The sequence below is a fragment of the Drosophila arizonae genome, chromosome 2, assembly GCF_054131065.1.
Source record: "Drosophila arizonae isolate 15081-1271.41 chromosome 2, UAZ_ARI_1.0, whole genome shotgun sequence".
NCBI classification, from domain to species: domain Eukaryota; kingdom Metazoa; phylum Arthropoda; class Insecta; order Diptera; family Drosophilidae; genus Drosophila; species Drosophila arizonae.
Window position 1 is genome coordinate 28,635,435 of NC_142922.1, and position 21,157 is coordinate 28,656,591.

Genomic DNA, 21,157 nt, shown 5'->3' on the forward strand with positions numbered 1-21,157 from the left:
AAATTAAATATATAGCATACAAATATATCGTACCATACATCGATAGGTATTTTATTCATGGGCATTTTTTGGTATTTCGTTATTTTTTAAATTCGGTTACACTCTTAAGACTTTGCAGTGGGTGTTTGCCCAAGTAATTTACGGAAAACCAAAAACTTTAGTTAAAAACTGCAAATTATTTAATCTTAACAATGCCGGTGAGTATTTAGGTTGACTAGCGTAGTCACTAAATGAACTTAATGATAATCATTGGTAGAAACGAGGCTTTGTTGAACATCTCGACCACACACAGAGATAGCTACTTATAAAATTCTTATCCATTGTTTACATATTCTCTAGGCATACCACTCGCAAATTAAGGACTTTCGTCAACAGGTAGGCAACATGGCCATTCTACCATTGCGTACCCAGGTGCGTGGACCAGCCCCATCTACGAATACGGAGAATGATATTATTGATGAGTCACTTTATTTCTTCAAAGCAAATGTATTCTTCCGGACATACGAAGTAAAGGTGTGTATTGGACTACAAAATAAAACAAATATAAAACTAATATATTTAATATGTTGCTTGTAGTCGGAGGTGGATCGAGTTCTAATCTATGTTACATTATATATAACCGAATGTCTTAAGCGGCTGACACGTTGCACTAGCAAGGCCCAGGGTCAACAAGAAATGTATAGCCTAGCTATTTCTAAGTTCGATATACCCGGTGAATCAGGCTTTCCACTAAATTCGGTCTATGCCAAGCCTCAAAGCTCACAGGATGCCGATCTTATGCGTCAGTATATTTTACAACTGCGCCATGAAACGGGCAATCGGGTGTTGGAGAAGGTATTTAACACCGAGGATGGCAAGCCAAACAAATGGTGGACTTGCTTTGCCAAGAAGAAGTTCATGGAGAAGAGTCTGGCCGGTCCAGGACAATAAATCAAAATGTGTTTTATTCCAATGTCGAATTGTATTATTTAGTATCGATTTTTTATGCGAATACAATAACCACACAAATGTGTACTTTATCAGTGTTACCCGAAGTTCTTTAATTGGAAAAACATTTCTAAACAAAAATCTAATATGTACAGAGAATAATTAGCGGTACAGATGATCGGCTTGAAGGTTGGATGCAATCTCTGATTCCCATTTGTCGCCATTGCACAAGAGCTTTTCCTTGTTGTAAAGCAATTCCTCGTGCGTCTCCGTCGAGAACTCAAAATTTGGACCCTCAACAATCGCATCGACTGGGCAAGCCTCCTATTAATGGAAGAATCATGAACCCCACTGAAAATTATATCCATATGGATAAATTACCTGACAAAAACCGCAATATATGCACTTGGTCATGTCAATATCGTATCGAGTCGTGCGCCTGCTGCCGTCGGCACGCTCCTCGGCCTCAATAGTGATAGCCTGGGCGGGGCAAATAGCCTCACAAAGCTTGCAGGCAATACAGCGCTCCTCGCCGCTTGGATACCGACGAAGTGCATGCTCGCCACGGAAACGTGGACTCAGTGGCCCTTTCTCGAACGGGTAGTTAATCGTTGCCGGCTCTTTGAAAATATGTGCTAGTGTTACAGCAAAGCCACGGAACAGTTCGCCAAAGAACATTGAGGTGGCAGCACGATCTGTGATAGCATCCATATCCATGCTCAACTCCTTGTTGTTAACGTAAACATAGCCCTTGGGCACAGGCACTATGTCCTTGGCTTCCTTTTGGGCGGCAAACAGGCGTGCGCTGTTGGTGCCAAACATGCGCTGACCTGATTAGAAATCATTATATTATTTTATTCAAATGATAAACTTGAAATTATTGATTTGTTTTCTCTATGACATAAGGTTACATAACCTCATTCGATTAAATGAACCATAATATTGTTTATTATATGGTATTAATGATTGACACTGTTCTTTTACTAACCATTACGCGAGAGTGTGAAAATTCGTATTGTTAGCGACATGTTTGCGGCGCACAAATTATTTGTCGGAAAACAAAATTACAATTGCTTTGTTGTGGTATTTTTGGCCGATAGACAAGCTCTCTACCAGGGATGAAACGACTCTGCAGATTATTTCGATAAGTAATAAAATGTCAAATGATTATCGAATGTGACTGTCGGACCGATAAGTATTTGTTTAAAAAGCAAGACAGTCAGTCAGTCAGTCACGCAAAGTCGAAGCATCCTTTTGTTCGAAAAACTCTTGAATATTCTTTTAATGATAAATTAGTGTAATAATATTTGCCAATTACAAGTACTGCGTATATTTAAACATTAATCAGTTCTTTTGTGCCGAACTGAAGGTCAATTACATTCGCATTCCAAACGGTGACGACATCACTATTTTTGTTTACAATTTCATAAGCAAACGTAAGCATGTCGGATCTCTCCTATCTCGAAACGATTTCCAACAAAGAGCTGCACGCTAAATGCCTGGAATATGGGCTACCAAATATACCGGTCACCGATACTAGTCGCAAAGTAATTTTGCGTCGTTTGCGCAACACTATTTTAGGCACAGAAAACAAAAAAACTGCTGCCACAAAGTCGCCAAGACGTGAAACCGTACACAGCAGTAAGGCGACACCGACAGATGCCACAAACGCGAATGAGCCGCGATCGGCAGATAAAGCTCCGAGGCGCAACAACAACATAAACAACACACGGCGAACTATTGCTGCCACGCCTCAAGAATATTATCCGCTAGAAAGCTCATCTGTGCGCTCTGTACAAACAACAACAACAGTGTCCGATGTGGGTTCATCAGAGGATGATGATTACTACTACCAAATAAATACGCCAACAAGCCTTAAGTCCCAGAGAGACGATTCTCGTCAGCGTCGTTCTGTCTCATTAAGCAAATCCGGCGTTTTAACCACGTCATATACACGCGAGGTGGAGAAGCCGCATTACGAGGAAGAGCCCGACGAAGAGCCACAAAGTTATACATATCAGCGACCTCAGGCGACTACTACAGCACCTGCATTCAAGCTACCCGTATATGAGCAGCCCATTGAACGCAGCTATCGCCCAGAACTGTCTCGGCAAAATTTGACCCAATCACAGCTGAATTCAACCAGCTATTCTGAAGCACCTAATGAATTCCCTGAAACTCGCATGCAACAGGCGTATCGGAATACTTTCAGTGGCTCGGCGGCGCCTTTCAATGCGGCTAATACAACAACAACATCAGGAATACGACAGCGTCCAAGCCATGTAGAAACCGGTGCTGCCAGAGCACGCTTGCCCACATACAAGGTCAACACATTGTATCCCCAGCTGAATGATTTCTACGATCAGCACAACAACTCTATTGAGCCGATGGACACAGAATCCGATAGTGAATACGAACCGGAAACTCAACGCCAGCCCCAGCAGCAGCGTTCATCTGGCGGCAATCTAGAATCACCCTACTTGAGTCATTTTTCGCGCCAGCTGGATACAAGAAAGAGATCTTCACCGTTGGCCAGGCCTCAAATACGTACAACTGTTCGCCAAGAGGATCCAAATGCTACCAGGCAGAAATTTCGAGAACTGATGGAGTCCCTAGATCGTCAATATAATCTCAAGTTTTATTTCTGTCTAACGGTGGCAGTCATATTAGCCACGTTAATATATGTGATAGTCACTCCCGCTGTCTAAAGCAACGTGAGAACATCTCTATATATGATTATGCATGAATATTAATCTGTAAAAGCATTGTATGTGAAATTATGATATACACAACATTTTAAAATATTCCATATGAATTATTTCTAGAAAGTTCTCAACTTTTGGTCATGGCTTAACTTAGAATATTCTTGTGTACAGACACTGTATTTAAAATTGCTATAAATGCATATTAGGTAAATAACGAACAAAAAATATATTACTGATTCTATATAAAAATAAATAATTTCTGACTGACATGATGAAATCGGAAGCATCTTAAAAGATAACCAAAAAAAAATAAGATTTTGTAACTTGCCAACTAAATATTTTCTTCCTATGTTTCTTGATTAGATCTTATGTCTTATTTTTGCCTATCTATAATAATATAATTGTAGCACAGAATTTGGTATTTCATTGTTGCTATTAAATTATTAAATAAAACACGAAAAAACAAACCCATAGTCTTCAAAATAATTGACTTGCTGTCAGCTTTTTTTTTAGACTGGGAAACCAGAATACATTTTTAGTTTCAGAAAAAAATTTTGATATATCCTTAAAACAAACTGCAGCCTTTTGGTTATTGACGGTTTTCGATATTTTGCTTTTTTTTTTTTTGGCTAAAATTTACTTTAATTATGTTGAAAGATAAATTTGTTCCAATGAAACAGTGAAATTCATCCTTAGCCTTGCCTCTTCTGAACAATTTTTCTTCATTCTTAATCGTTTTCATTTTATTTTTTATATTTTTATATATATAATTAGAAAAATGTACTACATTACAATTATTTTATTAAATAAACTAGTTAAATGTAAATCCTTTTGTTTTTCAGTATCCTTGTTTTCTTGTGTGTGCTTCAGTTATCGGTTTTAGTCTTTATGCTAATATATACAGGCTATTTTAGAGTTGCAACACAAACAAGTGTAAAATCGTAAAGCTTGAAGGGGACATGTACTAAAAGGAAAATGCAGTAACTGTTAGGCGTGGAAGTGGGCGGGTCGAGGCACGCTGGAGCGATATGAAGGATCTCAATATGACTGCATTAAGATGGGAAGGAAAAAAACACAAGTAATCCCTGGCTCAACAATGGCTCTTTTTAAGCTCTGTTTAATTAAAATGGAACTTAAACTGGAACGGCGAACCGTGCTGGAAGTGTGCAAATGGATCTGCGCCTCGGAAACCATGTTGATTGCTCTCCGGGTCCAGGGGGTCTTCGCCGTTATCGAACTGACGACGCTTCTCTGGATCTGTGAGTACTTCCTTGGCCGCTGCAATATCAATGAACTTCTTCTCTGCCAGCTTCTTCTCCTCATCCTTGAAATTGTCCGGATGCCATTTCTGTGCCGCCTTACGATAAGCCTTTACAATCTCCTGTTTGCTGGCATTGCGTTTCACGCCAAGAATTTTGTAATAATCTCGACGTTCCGCCTGCTTTTGCAGTTTCTTGGCCTTCTGGATGCCCTCCTTGGCCCGTGAATTATTCTCATCGATTTCCAACGCCGACTGATAGTCGTGTATGGCATCATCATACATCTCACTGCCCATCAGGGCCTCGGCACGATCACAATACAGCTGTGCATCTTTCATAATGTCCAGCGCATGCTTGCAGTGCGACAACGCTTTGCCGTACTGTTCGTCTGTGGTGTAGCAGGAGCAGAGCAGCTTGTGCGCTTCATATCGTATCATCGTCTCCTCGGGCTCGTGTTTGAGGACCGCTTCGGCAGCAACTATGCACTCGGGTGCCCGTTTTTCCTCTCGTGCGGTCTCTGCTGTCACCAGCTGTTTCTCTACTTTGCGCAGTTTCTTGTAGAATGGAAAGCAGAGTTTGTGCTCGGGATCGAACTTGAGGCATTCGCGAATCTCCTTTAGCGCATTAGTAGCATGTCCAATATTATATAAGAGCTGTGCTATATTATAATGTCCCTCCGTGCTGTCCTGCGACAATCGATTAACCTGTCGTAAATCCGCAATAGCCGAGAGTGGATCATTTGTCTTTAAATAGGCGTCAGAACGGGCCTGTCTAAAGGTCACTGACCAGGGTGAGATCTCTAGCAACTGTGTTATCATGCCTATGGCATTCTGTTCATCATTATTGTTAAGCAGACGCTGCACCAGCTCCCACTGTTCCTTGGCTGGCCGCACTCTTGCATAATGCTCAAGCACAAGACTATTTTGCGGTTCCTCCCGCAGTACAAGCTCAAAGTCCTGTAGTGCGTGATCATAGTCTCCGCTCTTCATGTGCACAATACCACGCTGACTACGCGCTGCTGTAAAGTCCGGTTTAAGCTCCAGCACTCGGCTGAAGTCCTGAATGGCAAATCGTGTCTTACCCAATGCAAGGTAAACGGTGCCACGCTTGAAGAGCGTCAAATAATTATTGGGATCGCCCTCTGTAAGTTAATATGTGTTCTGATTTCAAGCGTATTAATGCAAAATGCCTTACACTTACCCACAGCTGCATGATAATGCGTCAGTGCATCCGAAAGCTGTCCGCGAGCCAGAAAGTCTTTGCCTAGCTCCAGATGGTTGTCGATGTCCGCCTGACTCGCCGATGCCGCATCAGCGCCTGCATTGAATGACGTGTAACATAACAGTTATTTTATTATTTGTTATCAGTGTATAAAAATTGCGATTAAAGACTAAATTAGATATAGACTCGTGCCGTTATTGTTTAAAGGGATACATTTCGTTGATTTGTGGTATTATAGAGCACATTCAGTAGCCTGTCTGGTAAAACTGCAACTCACCTTCCATGAAGAGCTCCACAAGCAGCAGCAGGACGCAGGCAGCCAATTTCTTTTCACCGCTGCCAAGCAGCAGCAGATCGCTCAATGGCAAAGCCATTATGCGTGTATGTGTGAGTGGGTGTGTTTGTAGGCGTCTTAACCAGTTGTTACTGAGCGTCTAGGCCGATTCTTTTATTTTAATGCGTTACACACGTCACACGTTATAGCTTGGCAGCCACGTCTAGCTCTTCTTCTGATTGTCTATGTATCACAGCAGCTAATCTTTACCGTTGCACCTGCTTACTTTATGCTATTGTTTGTTGTTGTCGCACTTTCTTAATAGTTTTATCCGTTTTTGGGAGCAAAAGAATATTAAAAGTTTGATCGTTTCTTTGTTGAATAATCAGATAAATAGTACTACGCAATTTGTTGCTTTATGACCATTTCGATCGGTAACCGACTCGCTATTACACTTTAGCAAATACGTTTGCCTCAATTTTGGTAGAACTTGCTGCTTAAAAACCTAAACACTGACGTGTTATGCGAGCTACAACAGCCCAAAAAGCGGTGCTGCCAGACATCTTAGCGGCATCTGATTTTAGCAACTTCTGGCAGCTCCATGAAAAACAGGGCTGTTATTTAGTGTTCACCACTTGCGATAGTTATCGCTCCCATATTTCAAATCAAACGTTATCCAAACATATTAAAAACTTTTGTGTCAATTTAAATTGTATGTATGTATAACGAACTCGAATTTAGTAAATATTGTATATTTATACATATTGCACTACTACACTAATATATATGATGTTATTGATATATATTTTTTCTTCTCATAATTGTAAATGTAAATATGTGTGTTGAATTTTCTTCTTTTTTTTTGTTTTTTTTTTTTTTTAAATAAATGCAATATCTTTTTTGAGCATTAGCTTAAATACATTTTTATAACATTTTTCTATCACTAAAATGGTCATGTATTGTGCATTCTGTGAAAGACATAGACATATGTTTATAGGTATTCTAGATTAAAGATTTGGATGGACAAAATACTTTTTGTGTGAGCTTAAATGCGGCTTTTAAGGAAAATAGATTTAGTTTAATGAAATTTGCCTACAGAGTATAAAGCTTTCATACAACCGTACCCTGTGCATGATCCATATTGAAATGTGTATAGCTAAATATAATGAAAGTCTACTCTTATAATAGGATTTAATGGAGGGTCTACGATTTAAAAATTCTTTGTTGGACACGACTTTTTAAAAGCGATGTCACCCTTAGAGTATCATAGTATTTCTGTTGATGCTTTGCTAATGGAATAATTATATAGTATTCTTTCTGCTGTTCCACTTGGATTCTATATCATTGGTACAATTTAGTTAATCACAATATTGATCAAATCATCCAGCGTATCCTTAGAATGCGACTGGTCGCCATCATGTGCCTTCTTCATGTGAGCTGAAAGACAATAGAGATTATATATAGAAAAAACAATTAATTGATTCCCATGCCGAGAATAGGTACTTTTAAATTTAATGTGAGTGACAAATCGCTCTTGGCACAGATCGCATTTGTAGTAGGTATTGCCTGTGTGTACACGTTGATGCAACCGTAGTGACTTCTCAAAAAGATACGCCCGTCCACAGGTCTCACACTTGAAATTCTTCTCAAGAACTACAAATACATAAGTATTATATAATATATATTAAAAAGGTAATTCTAACTTTGAAATTGTATCCTAAGTATAGGTCGACGACAATAGGATGTTAAGACTTCAAATTTAGCTTTTAGAGATGGAATAGATCTTGCTTATATGTATATAAAAGCATTTGAAACTCTATTATTTCCGGTAGAAGTTTTTAGAAACCTGAGAACACAAATTCAAAGGAGATAACTCACCTTCATGACTGCGCATATGCTGAGTTAGGACATATTTCAAGGCAAAGGCCTTGCCGCATACATCGCACACATTAGGTTTCTCATTGGCATGAGTTTTCATATGCCACTTAAGATCCTGAGCACGCTTATAGCGCTTGGAGCAGTGCGAGCAGGCATGCAGCCGATCCGCTGAGTGAACAGCCATGTGACGCTCTAAGGCGGACTTCATGTTGAAACGTTGGGTGCAGCTGCCGCACTGGAAGAGACCCGTATATTGTCGTTCCCGTTTGCACTGGATCACTCGCTTATTGTTCGCAATGATCGGAGCCGAGGAAGTTTCACGCTGTGCATGCTCCATGGTCATATGTTGGATGAGCTCCTGTTCCGTATCGAACTCCTGGCGACATGACTGAAACATGCACTCGCTACGCTCCTGATGCGTTAGATTTTCCGTGTGCAGCTCAAGCATATGAATGCGCTTCTCCACATAGGAGGCAAAGACTTTGTGGACGAGATTTAAGAGATAGTCAATGTTAAAGTAAGCAACAGGAATCTGTGGATCATAGCACTAATTTGTGGGGGTGTTATGTAACAACAATTGGGTATTAGTGGCTTGCATGCGGCGCTCCAGGGTTGTGGACATTTCATACTCGTTCACAAAGTGGCCAAGATAGGATATGGGTAATATATATGTAGTTGTCAAATTGAATGGTACAAAATATGACAATATTTTATCTTGTGGCCAATAAAAATCATGACATTATGAATTGAAAGTAATAATTTCCATACATAATTGTCGAATATGATACTGATTAAATACTTTCAAACTTAAATTTAGAAACTGTGGACGAGTATTACGCAGTCAGTTGAATACGACTGCTGTATTATTATTATGCATGATTTTCGTAATAATTGTAAAATATTTTAAAATTAGGAATTAATAAAACTTGGACAAGATATTGTGATATATATTATATGTATGAACTTTTGTTGCCATGCTTCATTTTTTTTTTTTAAGTTTTTCTAATAGGAGTATTAAAAAATAGCTGAGCCATGTTTACCCTTAACTTGACTAACACAGAACAAAAAGCAGCAGATAGACGCCTTCAGAGTTTTTGGGGCATAAGTCTTTAAAGCGTTTGCGATGAGTTTTTTGATGATGCGTCAGATGTTTTATTTTAAATTAATAATGATTTCTTATATTTAAAAAATCAACTTTCGATTTGTAAGCTGTGATTTGAACATCTAGCAGTCAATTAATCAATTATTATAAGCTCACAAAATGAAAAAGCTTGACTTTAGCTTAAGCACTTTAAAGTATTTAGACATCTCTTGGAAACTTTTATATATGGGCAGTTCCAAACAGAGCAGATTAAAGATTAGATCACAGATCGAAGTAAAAATAAATAGAATATAAAGATATTAAATTTTATGATTGCACCTGGAACTGCCCATTATTTATTATATTAACACGAATTCTCTGAGAACTACCAATTGATATTCTAAATATGTTTATAGTGCTTTCTTAATTTCCAAATTCAACTCACCCTCAGTGCAGATGGCGCATTTGAAAGGCTTCTCTCCGCCATGCTGTCGATAGATATGCCAACGAAGGGTTTTTACATGTATGAATGCTGTGGGAAATATGTGTATTTGACTATGTGAATATATAAATACAATGGAAATGTTCTCTTATGTAGGTTACTGTATCTGCATTATGTTCAATTTTATCTATATTTTAGTGTGTACTTATGTGTGAATGTATGTATAAATTTTGTTTATGTATGCCTCTATTCATTTGTTTAAATGTAAATTTACTTTTATACTAAGTATAATATATAAAAGGGCAACATAATTTTATACATCAAAGGAAAAAGTTATTAATCAAGCCGCCTTTTACAACGAACACTTTTTCTTCCATTCTATTTAGATATATTTCTCACACTTCTATATTATCTCGCTGATAACTTCTTTTATGCCTGAACAAAGTTGAATAAAATGATTTCCGTTTCTTAATGTTTGTGTGCGTAAATATATATAAATATGAGTTACTTTATGATATAAATAGGCGACCCACCTTTACCACAAAAGCCACAGTACTCGCTCTTACGGGAGCCCTTCGTGTGGGTGGCCTCGTGACATATGAGATGTCGTTGATTGATGAACAGCCGGTCACAGCCGTTGTGACGACATCGGAGCTGACGCTCCGGCTTGTGCCAGTTCATGTGGTAGTGCAGGCTTTTGCGCGTAAAAAAGCGCTTCTCGCACATGCTGCACTCGAAGTCCGTGTCCGAGTGATACTTCTCAATGTGATGGTCGAGATTATGGCGGTCTCCATACTTTTTGCCGCAAACTTCACAGGCATAGTGCTTGACCACATGAACGCTCTTCATGTGGACGGTACGCGATGCTGTGTCTTGAAAACATTCAGTGCACTCCGGGCAGTTGTAGGGTTGATCTGGATCGTGGCAGACGCTAATGTGCTCTAGTAACAAGTGCTGTAGCTCATAGCTTTCTTGCGGCTTATAACAGAACTTACAAGCATAGCTTATATTCAATGAATTACAATCTGAGCCTAAGTCGACTTCATTATCTTCCGGCTGCAAGGATTCGCTTTCGTTAATGCTAATGGTTTCCACAAAGATTTCAACGGGCGCGGGCGATTTGTCCGCATTAATGGCAGTGTTCTCTGTTGTTGTTGTCGTTGTTGCTGTTTCTGCTACTGTACATATTTTCGTTGTTGCTTCTGAATCATCAGCATCAACTTCAATACTTTCTTCACTTCTATCATACAGTAAGTTAGCATCGATTTTATCAAAAATATTCGACAGCTTTAATTGTGCGTCCTGGCAAGCCATGCGAAACGTGTAAACTGAGCAGAACTTTGTAAAGCAATCGCTACAAATTTTTTGTGGGAGTCCATCGTTTGGAGAGATCTAGACAATATTAAGACGATTCACGACAAAAATGTAAGTGAAAGTAATACAAAGCCAAGGAAAACGTATTTAAGCACATTAAAAACATTTGATATTCTTAAATTTACGTTAAGTTTTCAAGAAACGATACTTAATTAGTTATCGATATAGCCAAATTTCCTACGTCTATTAACACACACAGATTACTGAATATCGATAAATTGATGTTTCTATCGACATCCCATACGCACCGTTGCACGATCAAAAGCTTAATTAAAATGCAGTGCACAAACTTTCACAAACTGCACTTTATGTTTGTTTTGTTTTCAGACTTTCTAGCATGGTCTCACCTGTAATTTCCAGTTGACAAACTCTGTGCGAATTTGCGCCATTTCACTCTGCCAGCGCGTTGGATGAAACATATCCAGCCAATAGTTGTTGCCATTTTCGAAATCGCACCTTGCACAGGTGCGACACGTTTCCATGGCTGCAGTGGTAAACAAACTGAGCAGTCAACATCAAACCTCAACGCCCAGCTCCGAATTGCAACAGTCAGCAGACATACAAACATGCACACTATTAGTGCTTGCATGTACATAAGTGTGTATGTGTGTCAGCATTTACATATGTATATTTATGGCTTTGTTTTCGTGTCCAGGCAAGTTATGCAACTTTAGGAATAACTCTAATCACACAACCGCGCACATAAAGCTAAAGTTTTTGGCCACAGCTGGAATTGGCTACCAGCATCTGTTCCATATGCAAGCTAAGCATGTGGATGCTGCGAGCCTGCACTAATGCACATATTTGTACATATATGTTCGTGCTCCTGGACAACTATTGATAGAAGCAGTAAATCACGGAATTATTTCGCTACATCCTTCGTCAAAAGCGAGATGTTTTCTATGTCGCACTCCCGCCTGAACTGACCTTCGCTGTGTGCTTAAGCGAGTCTGTGTAGAGATTGAATTCCCACACATACACCCACATACCATCACACGCACACAGAATTGCAACTGGCGCATGTGTCGGTGTTAGCCCACCCCAGCTTTTGGCGTCGCTCAGCTGATTTGCTTTGTTTGTGTACTTGCGCAAAACTTAGATGGCCAATACGCCAAAGCTTCGCAAATCGCAAAACAAGCTTGGAGGAAGCTTTGCTTGAAAGGGAAATATAAAGATTTTTCTCGAATGCAAAATTCAACTTTGCGCTTAAATCAAATTTTTTTTAAATTAATTATTAATTTTTTATGTAATTATTTTTAAAATTCAACTATTCAAATTCCCTGTTCCGCGTTCTACTTACTTAAAATGTAACGCTCGATAATTGAATTCGAATTCGATATATTGATTCACAATAGACTTTCAGACTTTTTATACCCTGTACCACTAACCACAGTAGTTAGTGCCTGTACCCATTGAAAATGGGAAATCAGGGTATAATGGTTTTATTGCGATGTATGTAATACGCAGAAGGAGGCGTGGCGGACCCCATAAAGTATATATATTCTTGATCAGGGTGGCGAGTTGAGTCGACTTAGCCCAGTCCGTCTGTTTGTCTTTCCGTCCTTTCGTCTACCGTATGTTTTAACGTGTCGATCTCAGAAGATATAAAAGCAGCACGGATATCGAGTTTATCTTATTACTTTTTTTTTATACCCTGTACCCATTGAAAATTGAAAATCAAGGTATAATGGTTTTGTTAAATGTATGTAATAGGCAAAATGAGGCATGGCAGACCCCATATATTCTTGATCAGGGCGACGAGCTGAGTTGATTTAGCTCTGTCCGTCTGTCCGTATGTTTGAACGCCTCGATCTCAGAAGACATAAGAGCTATCGATTAAAAACTTTATCGAAAATAAGTTTTAAAATATATCTCCTTCATCTCAAAATTTTATATGTAAACTTATATGCATTTTATCCAATTTCGGTTTTTGTCAAAATTTACCCCCCACCCCTAATTCACCCCCTCACCCTCCTACACCTTTAGACCTAGAGTCTACAAACGTATTATATAGTTTTATACATATGTATTTTATAAAATTACGATTTTCGTTCAAATTCAAACCCACACCATAACCCTCCCCCCCACCGCCCATATCCACCCCCTCACAAATAAATTTGTAAAAGGCGTATTTCAAATCCTAGAGACTTCTGCTTTGGCAAATGCACTGATTTTGATCAATATAATCAGAATCTTAAAATTTCATGAGCAAAGTCCACCCACAAGAAAAGTATTTAACCAATTAAATTCCCATAGTATTATCAAACTGCAGCTCTTGCGTGTTTATGCGTGCCTGCCTATGTGTGTCAGTGTTTCTTCTGTAAGCAGAAAGACGCGAAGAATTATTGATAAATAAGTTCATCGAAGGGTTCATGGGATCTCGTAGTCGAGCAATCTCGCCTAGAGGTTTCTTACTTTTTTTTTTTTTAATTTACTAACCGTGTGTAAGATATGGGAGCTTTTCTTGAGTTCAAACTCAATTTGATTTACAATTTATTCTTAATTATATACAGAAGCATATACATATATGTATGTATATAGATATATATTTCTAGCTTTACACTTACAATAGAGACAACAATCAGATGCTTGGCTCTTTACTAACTGGGCGGCAATATACCCAAAGCTCGTAAACACAACTTGGCCGCATTCAGCTTGGCCTCCTTCTTGTTGTTGCAGGCCTGGGCAGGCGTATAGGTCTGCCCATTGATCTCCACGGAGAAGAGGAACATGCGGCTATGCGAGGGCCCCGAATCGTCCTTCAGTGTATACTGCGGCGGCGTCCATTTGTTTTTCGATGTCAGCTCATTGAGCACACAAACCGGATGCTTGTCCTGAGCGGTGAGCGCAGCTTGTGCAATATTCGTGGCACTTGTGTTCTTCGGGGGTCGTGTGCCCTGTTGGCGGGCAGGCTGCTGTTTGATATCCTCTCGCGAGACAAGACCTCGTTTGTCCAGCTTGACCGTGAGCTGTAGTGGCTGCAGGGCGCCGGTCTTTGTCCGACCCAAGCCTTCGCCCGGCTTCCAGCCCATCTTCTGCAGCAGAGCCATACCCATGCCGCCCGTAACGGGTTTGGTAGAAGTCAACTGATCACGACGTGCCCACAACTGTGGACCACTGTTCAGCTCATGCACCTTCATTACCTGAGCACCAGTGCTGCCCGTAAACTGTCCAGGCAGAAATTTCGAGCTGGCCCAGGAAGACATGTCACGCTGCGCATTGTACATCATTTTCAATGCCTCCGAATCGGCGGGATTATCCTATTAAAACGTATAGTTTTCATTTTCCAATTATAATTACTTATATTTTAATTACTCACCTGCAGACGCCTTATTGCACTGAGGCGTTGGGTAATAATGCTGGATACATCCATGCTAGGCGCCGTGACCTGCGGAAATATTGAAGTACTTGCTGCAGGTGCTGCTGTCGATGGTATGGGCACTTCTGGCACAAAGCGAGTAGGCGTAAAAGCAGGAGCGTTTGAGGGAGGAGGAACTGGAACAGGTGTACGAGCAGGAGCAGGAGTAAGAGTATGAGCAGCTGGAGCAGGAGTAGGCACAGACACTGGCGGAGCTACAGGTACAGACGGCTGGCCTTGGCAACCTTCGTTTGGATTCGTAACAGGCTTGAACGCGGGCTCCTGCTGCTCTTGCTGTGGAATTGTCTTAGCGAAGACATTTCGTTGCACATCCTTGAACATATTTGTGGCTTGCTTGGCCGGCGGCAGCGTAGGCAGCGGCGCTAGCGACTCTTTTGGATCGACTGGCACCCAGACCTCAGACATGCGATGAACCTGACCAGAGGAGACCGGGAACTGCATGGTTATAGCCTTGGTCTGCTCATCGCGGCGCGTGGACGGCGGCACAATTGGTGTGGAGTTTCGTATGTGCATAACAATCGGTTCGCGCTCCTTAAGTTGAAATGGATGATGGAATGCCTTGGCATTGCCATTTTTGTCCACATCCGAATCCTCATCCGAACTAAAATCAGACAGAATTTCACCGTTGGAGATCTTCTTGCAAAAGTCTGTGAGATCTTGCACGCTGCGCCCACCGTAACGCATTTTGAGTAGCACCTTATCCTTCACCTCCGGCGTCATATCGGCCACACCGGCCATGTTGCCTCGCTTAAACATGCTGATTGCATTACGGCGTGCAATCTCCAGCAAACGCTTCTTATCAATGCCCAGGTCTCTTGAACGGGAACGCGTTCGAGAGCGGGAACGAGAGCGTGTACGATGCCTGGTGCTTGTGCTGCTCTGGTGGCGTGGATGGCGTTTATTATCGGTGGAGTCGGCCTTGACAGCTCCGTAGAAACGACGTCGTCCATTATTGGCCTTTTCGCGCAGATATGTCTCCTCGTCAGACAACGAGAGCTCGTCGGATTGACGGCGCTCCGTTTTAGTCTTTACGGATTTCCCATTGTTGGCCTTCGTGCGGGCTTGCCTGTCCTCCTGTTTATCGTGGTAGCCATTGTAGAAGCTATTATGAACACGTTCACGATCACGGTCACGCTCCCTTTCCCGCTCCCGCTCCCGCTCACGCTCACGCTCTCTTTCTTTCTCTCGCTCCCGCTCACGCTCTCTTTCTTTCTCTCGCTCCCGCTCACGTGCCCGCTCTCTTTCCCGTTGAATGCTATGTTCCTGGTCTATTGCTTCCTTCTTGGCCGGCACAGCTACTGCGTCTTCTGTAGCGTGTCTTTTACGACTGTCCGCTCTTTCCTCCTGTACCTTTCCTGTAGGCGCACTTGTCATCTCTTTGGATTTTTCACGATCCTTGTCCTTGTTCTTATCTTTGCTGTCCTTGTGCTTGTGTTTATGCTTCTTTCGCTTGTGCTTATGCTTAGATTTGCCTTCAGCAGACGCAATATCAGTGTCACTGCACTCTCCATCGGACTTGATTTCTTTGTTGCGCGATCTTTTTTTCTTCTCCTTTTTCGATCTTTTATGCTTTTTTAGCAGATTTTTGTCGTCCAATAACTCAACGGGTGGCGCTGCATTAAAGACACCAAACAGTTCGGCAAGTATTTCATTAGACGATTTAACGGGAGCTATTTGCTTTTTGTCATCTTGCGACGAATCGTTGCTGTTGCTCGCATCACTGTCCGAGCCCGATGCAGTTGGGGGCGTGGTACTCTCAGTTTTGACCTTCGCATTCAATGCACCAAGCTTTGCTTCGATCTCTACGTCAATCTTCTCACGTTTCACGTTGACGACCAGTGGAGCATCTGCTGTGGTCTCTGATTTCTGTGGCTGCTTTTCCAACGTGCTGGTACTTTCCGTTTTTTCAGTCATTTCCGCATTGGCGTCATATGGCAGCGCGCAATAATATCTATTCGCATCGAGTTGGATTATATTTTTAATGTATAAATATATATATATACACAAATGGTCCACTTTTTGCACGCCTAAATCATATCAATCGATAGATTCGCTGGCCAAAACATTACCAAAAAACATTTTGCACATACCTAATAGTGATGTCACAATACCGATATTTTTTTTTGCAGCGGTGTAGATTTTTTTAATTTTACAGCCCTGATCAATGAAAGCGCAGCCAACTTTAGTCACGTCGCTGTCACGAATTGCAATTTTTATATCAAAAAAAAAAGGTTTAATCACTATATCATAGACCTGTACGGTGTCAAATCGTAAATGTAAGTGCCACATTTAAAACATATTTATTCAATAGTATCTCAAACGTTTAGTTACACGTAGCGAACATTCCTTAACGCCATTTCTTTTTTTTTCTTAATTTTTCATCGCCTGGTGGTGCTGCCCTTCTTCCCCTCTTCTCCTTGTACGACTGTCATTGTCATCGTGCTGCTACTGTGCCGTGCAATTGTGTTGGTTCTCTCGATGTCGATTTTGTCGGAACTAACGAACGGACGTCTGTGTACGCTACTCTCTGCTATACCCCGCACGCTGGCCTTTTGTTTGTGTCGGTATTTGTGTATATGTGGTTAAATTTTCATTCCGCTTATAATTGAAATAACTACAGAAGTGGACAACGAAAAAAAAAAAAAAAACAAATCAAAAAAAAAAAAAAAAGAAACATAAAAACCACGAACTTATTTGGAAACATAAAAGCATAGATATTTCAGTTTGGACTGGCGCTCTTATATATACAGACATATATTTTCCACGTACATATATATTTACCAACACACACATTGAAACAGCAAAATGACATCGCTGGATCAAAATCGTTTGCAAAACTTTAAAAACAAAGGAAAAGATCAAGATGTAAGTTTGGCTTGAATTGCTTGCAATTTAAAATTTGTTATAAATTTCGAATTAATGTGAACCATTCAATAAACAGGAGATGCGCCGTCGGCGAAATGAGGTTACCGTAGAACTGCGCAAAAATAAACGCGATGAAACAATTCTGAAGCGTCGTAATGTGCCTAACTTCGACTCGAACACAGATGAGGATGAGCAGTTGCCCAATTCGATCAATTTGAAGAAACTTGGCCAGGCCGCATCCGATCCATCAAAACCGGAGCAACAGTTGGCTGCAGTTCAAGCGGCACGCAAATTGCTATCATCGGACAAAAATCCACCCATTGATGATCTGATTAACAGCGATATATTGCCAATTCTAGTTGAATGCTTGAAGCAACATAATCACACAATGCTCCAATTCGAGGCCGCATGGGCATTGACCAACATCGCCTCAGGAACTTCCGATCAAACCAATCAGGTGAGTGGTGTTCATATTACAATTCGACGAAAGTCAACAAATGCAACTGCAGTTGAAATCAGTACTGAAATCAGACTTATGAGATATATATGGACAATTCACAGCTAAAACGAAAAAAAAAAATGTGCATAGAAACAGACTGGCGAATAAAAGCCATATTAGCGCAGTTATTGATACAGTCTTGCATATACGTATAGTTCACATATAATTTATGGGGTCAAATATGTCTCATTCAGTTTGTTGTATATTTCGTAATGGCAATACAATTGCATACATATTTGTAAAATGATTTCTACATATATTGCTAATTAATCACAGATTATATATTATATATAATATTCTTCATTTTGTTTCTTCCTCATTTTACTTGTAGGTGGTTGCTGCCGGTGCCGTGCCGCTCTTCCTTCAACTGCTTAACTCACCCGCTCCAAATGTTTGCGAACAAGCCGTTTGGGCGCTGGGCAATATCATTGGCGATGGTCCGTTGCTTCGTGACTTTGTTATTAAGCATGGCGTTGTGCAGCCACTGCTGTCGTTCATTAAGCCCGATATACCCATATCGTTTTTGCGTAATGTCACCTGGGTGATTGTGAATTTATGTCGAAACAAGGATCCGCCGCCACCAGCTGCCACAATACATGAAATCCTGCCCGCACTCAATGTGCTGATCCATCACACGGACACAAACATCCTGGTCGATACGGTCTGGGCCATTAGCTATTTGACCGATGGCGGAAACGATCAAATCCAAATGGTTATTGATAGCGGTGTAGTGCCAAAGCTGATACCGCTTCTGGGTAACAATGAAGTGAAGGTGCAGACAGCTGCTTTGCGTGCTGTGGGCAATATTGTCACCGGATCGGATGAACAGACACAGGTGGTGCTCAATTACGATGCTTTATCGTATTTCCCAGCGCTGCTGTCGCATCCCAAGGAAAAGATACGCAAAGAAGCTGTCTGGTTTCTATCAAACATTACCGCCGGCAACGAATCCCAGGTACAGGCTGTCATCAACGTTGGCCTGCTCCCGAAAATTATTGACAACCTGAGCAAGGGCGAATTCCAGACACAGAAAGAGGCAGCCTGGGCCATCAGTAATCTTACTATTAGCGGCAGACCCGAGCAGGTATTTACATTAATACAAGAAGGGGTCATACCGCCATTCTGCGATCTGCTCTCATGCCAGGACACTCAAGTGATCAATGTAAGATCTCGCATCTCTCAAAACTATAGATCATTTAGAAACTTTATTTTTATTATTTTTAAAGGTCGTGCTCGATGGTCTCAATAATATGCTCAAAGTGGCCGCATCACACGTTGAGGAGGTTGCTAATTTGATTGAGGAGTGCGAAGGCCTCGCGAAAATCGAGCGTCTGCAGAACCATGAGAACGTTGAAATCTACAAGTTGGCATACGAAATTATTGAGAAATACTTCACTGAGGTAGATGCTTTATTCATTCTTAGAACCATTTTTATATATATATATATATTAATTCATTTCCATCAATTGACACTTACAGGGCGAACAATCTAATCTGGCACCGGCTTCTGATGGCACAGAATACAGCTTCGATCCCAATACAGACAAAGTACCAATGAATCCATTCAACTTTTAATACCAATGCCTGATCAAAAACGTAAACAGAGATAACACACATCTAATTTGATGTATACCCAATTGGTATATATAGAGCATATAGCAATTCAATTTCGAACGATACTCTGTGCCCATTTACCATCTACACCAACAAACTCTGACAGCAAAAAAAAAATGAATTAATACACATTCTATATGACAGCTTGGTTACACACAGGCACAAAGCCTGAAATCGTTTCCGCAAAATAATTTTTTATAAATTTTTGGTTTTGCAACATACATATTTTATGTATGTATAAAAGAAAAGCATAAAGTGAAGCCGGGAAGAATTTCTTAAAGTTTGTCTGATGCATGTTGCGGTAGCTAAATCCTTTTAAGATTATTTATGTTTTCATTGAATTGATTAAGTTAAAATTTAAAACGTCACTTCCAAAAAGGTAAATTTATTTTTGAAAATCGGCTGCAAAGGCGCAAACGAAATATTGCATCTGCAAAAAATGTGCTAAATAATAAGCAAACACCAGAATAACATCAAATTAAATCAACAACAACAGAACACACAGGAATGATAAAAATTGTAGAACTATTTGATTTGTAATGAATAATTTTAATGACATGTACGCCTTTGATTTGTAATTGAAATTACATATACATTTCTAACATGAAAAACGATAAAAAGATAAAAAAAAATAAAATAAAAAATCACGTATTCTCTCGTTTTATTTACAATTGCAGGAAAAATCCAAACACCTTATGTGTAGGTTCTGGAAAAAAGGAAACACTTGTGTTTACTTCTCTGCAGCTCAAAGCTGGGCCAAAAAGCTAATCAGGTTACAGCTGTATATATGTATATATTAATATAAATACACACATAAATACGATATGCGTGCTGCGCAATAGACGCTCAAAAATTTAAATATTTTTTCACTTTACCCCACTGTGCTGAGAGTTGATTGCCTGAATTGTATGTATTGTGAATCGCGCGATATGTATGTATTCGTATTTAAATTTGATAGAAGCTGTGCGATACAAACACACATACATTCCGTTAGAGTGAACCAGTGGGTAGTTTGGTCATGAGCAGTGTTGGGTAATTGATGATACAGTCGGTTCGCCATCGATTTAAACCGCCTAAATGTTTTCTCAATGCCTTCAGTTTTCAGAGTGCTGAATTTTAATATTTAATGGCACAGTGGAAACGAATCTCTTCTCTTTGATATTTTTGTGCATAAAAGCCTTAATAATAATACCTAACCTGAACTTCAGCCATATAAAATTCGTCTGCATTAATAGTTTGTAAAATAAAAGTTTATTTTATATATTCAAGAATATTACATGGATGTGATCTTAAACAGACAAACAGATGTGTGCATTGCAATTGTCGCGTGATACACTCAGAGCAAGAAACGATATAACCTACATCTGTATTCCTATATTTAGCATCTTGTAAATGTATTTGTAGTTGTCTTGCGAATGCATTCGATTGCACTTTTAGATGCTTCCGTCAACATTACGCTGCGGAACTTGGCGGCACCATTTAGCGATTGCCAAGGCCAAGGACGTTGCGTTTTTCATATGCGTTGAGAGTAGACAGGCAATGTGAGAGAGAATTAGAGAGAATGAAAGAATCTAAAAGTGGATAGTAAAACCTGTTCGTTTTTGCTTTTGTAATTTGTAATTTTTAGAAAGTCGAAATA

At 40.1% G+C, this 21,157-nt stretch overlaps 7 protein-coding genes across 8 annotated transcripts; 3 read left to right on the forward strand and 4 right to left on the reverse strand.

The window, feature by feature from the left end:
• The first annotated feature begins 37 nt into the window (after positions 1 to 37).
• Arpc3A (Actin-related protein 2/3 complex, subunit 3A) lies at positions 38 to 1,028 on the forward strand. The gene is made up of 3 exons (XM_018006906.2): positions 38 to 197; positions 340 to 513; positions 577 to 1,028. The coding sequence occupies exons 1-3, from the start codon at positions 192 to 194 to the stop codon at positions 928 to 930; spliced, it is 534 nt and encodes a 177-aa protein (XP_017862395.1). The 5' UTR covers positions 38 to 191; the 3' UTR covers positions 931 to 1,028.
• ND-23 (NADH dehydrogenase (ubiquinone) 23 kDa subunit) lies at positions 1,013 to 2,074 on the reverse strand. Its single transcript, XM_018006878.2, has 3 exons — positions 1,916 to 2,074; positions 1,309 to 1,757; positions 1,013 to 1,251 (listed from the first exon to the last, which is right to left on the reverse strand). The coding sequence occupies exons 1-3, from the start codon at positions 1,953 to 1,955 to the stop codon at positions 1,090 to 1,092; spliced, it is 651 nt and encodes a 216-aa protein (XP_017862367.1). The 5' UTR covers positions 1,956 to 2,074; the 3' UTR covers positions 1,013 to 1,089.
• A 26-nt stretch (positions 2,075 to 2,100) lies between these two features.
• bocks (bocksbeutel) lies at positions 2,101 to 4,099 on the forward strand. Its single transcript, XM_018006747.2, has one exon. It carries the CDS (start codon positions 2,370 to 2,372, stop codon positions 3,633 to 3,635), a length of 1,266 nt encoding a protein of 421 aa, XP_017862236.1. The 5' UTR covers positions 2,101 to 2,369; the 3' UTR covers positions 3,636 to 4,099.
• Positions 4,100 to 4,714: 615 nt separating this feature from the next.
• Positions 4,715 to 7,108, reverse strand: P58IPK (dnaJ homolog subfamily C member P58IPK). Its single transcript, XM_018006702.2, has 3 exons — positions 6,390 to 7,108; positions 6,092 to 6,208; positions 4,715 to 6,032 (listed from the first exon to the last, which is right to left on the reverse strand). Exons 1-3 carry the CDS (start codon positions 6,484 to 6,486, stop codon positions 4,750 to 4,752), a joined length of 1,497 nt encoding a protein of 498 aa, XP_017862191.1. The 5' UTR covers positions 6,487 to 7,108; the 3' UTR covers positions 4,715 to 4,749.
• Positions 7,109 to 7,442: 334 nt separating this feature from the next.
• LOC108613291 (uncharacterized) lies at positions 7,443 to 12,131 on the reverse strand. 2 transcript variants are annotated; one of them, XM_018006657.2, is made up of 6 exons: positions 11,509 to 12,131; positions 10,321 to 11,179; positions 9,791 to 9,877; positions 8,265 to 8,744; positions 7,890 to 8,039; positions 7,443 to 7,823 (listed from the first exon to the last, which is right to left on the reverse strand). In XM_018006657.2, the coding sequence occupies exons 1-6, from the start codon at positions 11,641 to 11,643 to the stop codon at positions 7,741 to 7,743; spliced, it is 1,794 nt and encodes a 597-aa protein (XP_017862146.1). In that variant the 5' UTR covers positions 11,644 to 12,131; the 3' UTR covers positions 7,443 to 7,740. The 2 variants fall into 2 exon arrangements, with proteins under 2 accessions (XP_017862146.1, XP_089319305.1); XM_089463179.1 differs by lacking the exon at positions 9,791 to 9,877.
• A 1,489-nt stretch (positions 12,132 to 13,620) lies between these two features.
• Positions 13,621 to 16,626, reverse strand: Son (Son RNA binding protein). Its single transcript, XM_018006600.2, has 2 exons — positions 14,481 to 16,626; positions 13,621 to 14,421 (listed from the first exon to the last, which is right to left on the reverse strand). The coding sequence occupies exons 1-2, from the start codon at positions 16,452 to 16,454 to the stop codon at positions 13,762 to 13,764; spliced, it is 2,634 nt and encodes an 877-aa protein (XP_017862089.1). The 5' UTR covers positions 16,455 to 16,626; the 3' UTR covers positions 13,621 to 13,761.
• A 38-nt stretch (positions 16,627 to 16,664) lies between these two features.
• Positions 16,665 to 20,169, forward strand: Kap-alpha3 (karyopherin alpha3). The gene is made up of 6 exons (XM_018006680.2): positions 16,665 to 16,816; positions 17,161 to 17,405; positions 17,482 to 17,862; positions 18,236 to 19,066; positions 19,131 to 19,304; positions 19,384 to 20,169. The coding sequence occupies exons 2-6, from the start codon at positions 17,346 to 17,348 to the stop codon at positions 19,477 to 19,479; spliced, it is 1,542 nt and encodes a 513-aa protein (XP_017862169.1). The 5' UTR covers positions 16,665 to 16,816; positions 17,161 to 17,345; the 3' UTR covers positions 19,480 to 20,169.
• Positions 20,170 to 21,157: the final 988 nt, after the last annotated feature.

Coding starts and splice junctions, on each gene's coding strand:
- ND-23 (XM_018006878.2), bottom strand. CDS start 1,955: ATGTCGCTAACAATACGAATTTTCACACTCTCGCGTAATG. Junction 1,758..1,915: donor TTTCACACTCTCGCGTAATG/GTTAGTAAAAGA, acceptor ATTTCTAATCAG/GTCAGCGCATGTTTGGCACC. Junction 1,252..1,308: donor TATATTGCGGTTTTTGTCAG/GTAATTTATCCA, acceptor TTCCATTAATAG/GAGGCTTGCCCAGTCGATGC.
- Kap-alpha3 (XM_018006680.2), top strand. CDS start 17,346: ATGACATCGCTGGATCAAAATCGTTTGCAAAACTTTAAAAACAAAGGA. Junction 17,406..17,481: donor ACAAAGGAAAAGATCAAGAT/GTAAGTTTGGCT, acceptor TTCAATAAACAG/GAGATGCGCCGTCGGCGAAA. Junction 19,067..19,130: donor AGGACACTCAAGTGATCAAT/GTAAGATCTCGC, acceptor TTATTTTTAAAG/GTCGTGCTCGATGGTCTCAA.
- bocks (XM_018006747.2), top strand. CDS start 2,370: ATGTCGGATCTCTCCTATCTCGAAACGATTTCCAACAAAGAGCTGCAC.
- Son (XM_018006600.2), bottom strand. CDS start 16,454: ATGACTGAAAAAACGGAAAGTACCAGCACGTTGGAAAAGCAGCCACAG. Junction 14,422..14,480: donor GTGCAATAAGGCGTCTGCAG/GTGAGTAATTAA, acceptor ACGTTTTAATAG/GATAATCCCGCCGATTCGGA.
- P58IPK (XM_018006702.2), bottom strand. CDS start 6,486: ATGGCTTTGCCATTGAGCGATCTGCTGCTGCTTGGCAGCGGTGAAAAG. Junction 6,209..6,389: donor TGTGGAGCTCTTCATGGAAG/GTGAGTTGCAGT, acceptor CATTCAATGCAG/GCGCTGATGCGGCATCGGCG. Junction 6,033..6,091: donor GCATTATCATGCAGCTGTGG/GTAAGTGTAAGG, acceptor ATTAACTTACAG/AGGGCGATCCCAATAATTAT.
- Arpc3A (XM_018006906.2), top strand. Junction 514..576: donor TCCGGACATACGAAGTAAAG/GTGTGTATTGGA, acceptor TGTTGCTTGTAG/TCGGAGGTGGATCGAGTTCT.
- LOC108613291 (XM_018006657.2), bottom strand. CDS start 11,643: ATGGAAACGTGTCGCACCTGTGCAAGGTGCGATTTCGAAAATGGCAAC. Junction 8,040..8,264: donor GCATATGCGCAGTCATGAAG/GTGAGTTATCTC, acceptor ATGTATTTGTAG/TTCTTGAGAAGAATTTCAAG. Junction 7,824..7,889: donor CACTCACATTAAATTTAAAA/GTACCTATTCTC, acceptor ATTGTCTTTCAG/CTCACATGAAGAAGGCACAT.